At 34.6% G+C, this 2,163-nt stretch overlaps 1 protein-coding gene across 1 annotated transcript in view; it reads right to left on the bottom strand.

Moving 5' to 3' along the window:
* The window catches only part of Spast (spastin), a 94,860-nt gene that overhangs the window by 38,365 nt on the left and 54,332 nt on the right, over nt 1–2,163 (bottom strand). The window contains exon 12 of the mRNA XM_012513888.2: nt 657–699. Within this exon, the coding sequence (XP_012369342.1) occupies nt 657–699 (43 nt within the window). The remainder of the gene's footprint in view (nt 1–656; nt 700–2,163) is intronic.

Below are 2,163 nucleotides of genomic sequence, written 5' to 3'. Positions count from 1 at the left end.
GCACTCCCTACCATGCCCACTCTCTCATTCGAAGTCTCAGCACACCTGAGGGGGCAGGGCCAGCATGGCACATTGGGGACTGAACCCCGGTCCCTGCATTGGCCTAAGCAGGTACTTTAATCTGCTGAGTTATGTGGCTAGCCCTAGTACATACTTTTTTAGTCATATTGTATGTAGGATTTTATTGAAAAATCCTGCTCATTAAAGGGCTATACCATTTATTTATCCATTCAGCAGCTGTGCATGTTTTTCTTTTTTCTTTTTTTTTTTGAGATGCTTTAGATTTATTTGATTCCCATAAGTTAAAAATCTGATTTCTTTTACATAAATTCTTCCAAATTCTCATCTATGCTGCCATCGTTTTGGGTTTTGCAAGGTGTGCATGTTTTTTATTGCAGTTTTTGCCATCAGTATGACTGCTATAAAAATTCTTGTAGATGTCTTGGTGTGGACAAGTTTCATTTTTCTTAAGTAAATTCTTATAAGGTTTTATGGTAAATTTATGTTTATCTTTAAAAAAGTGATAAACTGTTACAAGGTGCATGTACTATGGATAGGAAGATGGACTTTTTGTTCACATATTTTATTGTCAAGATGCTAAATCTCTGGCCCAAATTCTTTACTTTAAAAAAACAATTTAAAAATAAGATACATACCTCCTCATTTGGTAAAGATACATAAACCCGTTTGATGAACCGCCTACAAAAATTCAAGTAATTTTGTAAATATAATTTTGAATTTAAAGGAAACTCAATTTAAGAACAAATGAAAGTTTTAAGTATAATATTTGAGATAACTGAATGCATCTTACAAGTTATTAATATAAAAGTTTTTTTACTTTTTAAAAGTGCTCTACTTAATGTTTAAAAATCTTTCACTCAATAAATGATTAACCATTTATGTATGTGTATGTTCTTGAACTATACAAAAAAAATCAATGAAGGATTACAGAAACAAATACCAACTTAACCAAACTAAGCAATATTTATGAAACTAATATACATGAATTGCAGCCTATGGTGATGAAAATTACTCAGGTAAGGAACGTACACACAGGATCTACCACTGCAGATCATGGAAATGGCTGTGAGGAGTTTTCCAAGGAAGCAAAGACAGCATATCCTTCATGTAAGAAAACCATCTCCTCACATGTAAACAAGCTGCCTGGCTCTGCAAGCCTTCACAGCCCTAAGAGCACAAGCATGGCAAGGAAGGTGAGGCTGCACAGAAAAATTCAAAGATACATGATCTTTGTAAGAAGGATTTAAACAGTCTGGCTGGATAACAAACTGTTGTGTGGCAACCAATAGTTTTCAATTGAAAAAAAAAAAAAAAATCAACCCCATCTTCATTTACACACACATGGGCTTACCAGGCAGGATTCACACTGTGACTGCCCTTTAGTACAGGGTATTCATGGGATGATTCAAGATATCTGCATAATAGGTCTTATAGTTTTCTAGCTCTACCAACAAAATCCTCCCAAAACTACATTTTCCAAGTAGAACAAAGAAAATATCCAAAATAAAATAAAATGGAAAAAAAATCCAGAGCTCATTAAAAAAAAAAAAACCAAACAAACCCCAGAGAAACCACAATGAAGTAGATAAAGTGAATGAATGACGTGGCCAAGAACAGAAAGGCAAATTGTGATCAGATATCTTTCTATGAAATGAAAAAATTAATGTAAAAATGGCTTTTTATGAAATAATAATGATATAAGAGCTTAAGAAAATAACATACAAAAGCTTAGAAGATAATGAAAAATATGAGAGGTGTCAGGAAAGCAATGAAAAAGAAAAAGTACCACAGAAATAAAGGTTAAAAAGAAATTAGCAGGCTGGATGTGGTGGTGCACGCCTGTAATCCCAGCACTCTGCTGGGGAGATAGTTTAGAATAAGCACCTGCCTGGCAAGCACAGGGTCCTGAGTTCAATCTCCGTTACTCAAAAAAAAAAAAAAAAAAAAAAAAGATACAATCCCAACACTCTGGGGGCTGAGGCAGGAGGACTGTTGTAAGTTCAAGACCTGCCTGGGCTATAAAGTGAGCTCAAGGGCAGTTTGAACTACATGGGGAGACCTTGTTTCAAAGAGATAAAAAAGGAACTAGCAGAAAGATTAAACACTAACTTAGTAAGACATAAAGACAACACTGTTGATAGA

Source organism: Octodon degus, unplaced genomic scaffold (genome assembly GCF_000260255.1).
Source record: "Octodon degus isolate 3935 unplaced genomic scaffold, OctDeg1.0 scaffold00020, whole genome shotgun sequence".
NCBI lineage: Eukaryota > Metazoa > Chordata > Mammalia > Rodentia > Octodontidae > Octodon > Octodon degus.
Note: the sequence above shows the minus strand (reverse complement) of the source record. Positions and strands in the feature narration are given on the sequence as shown.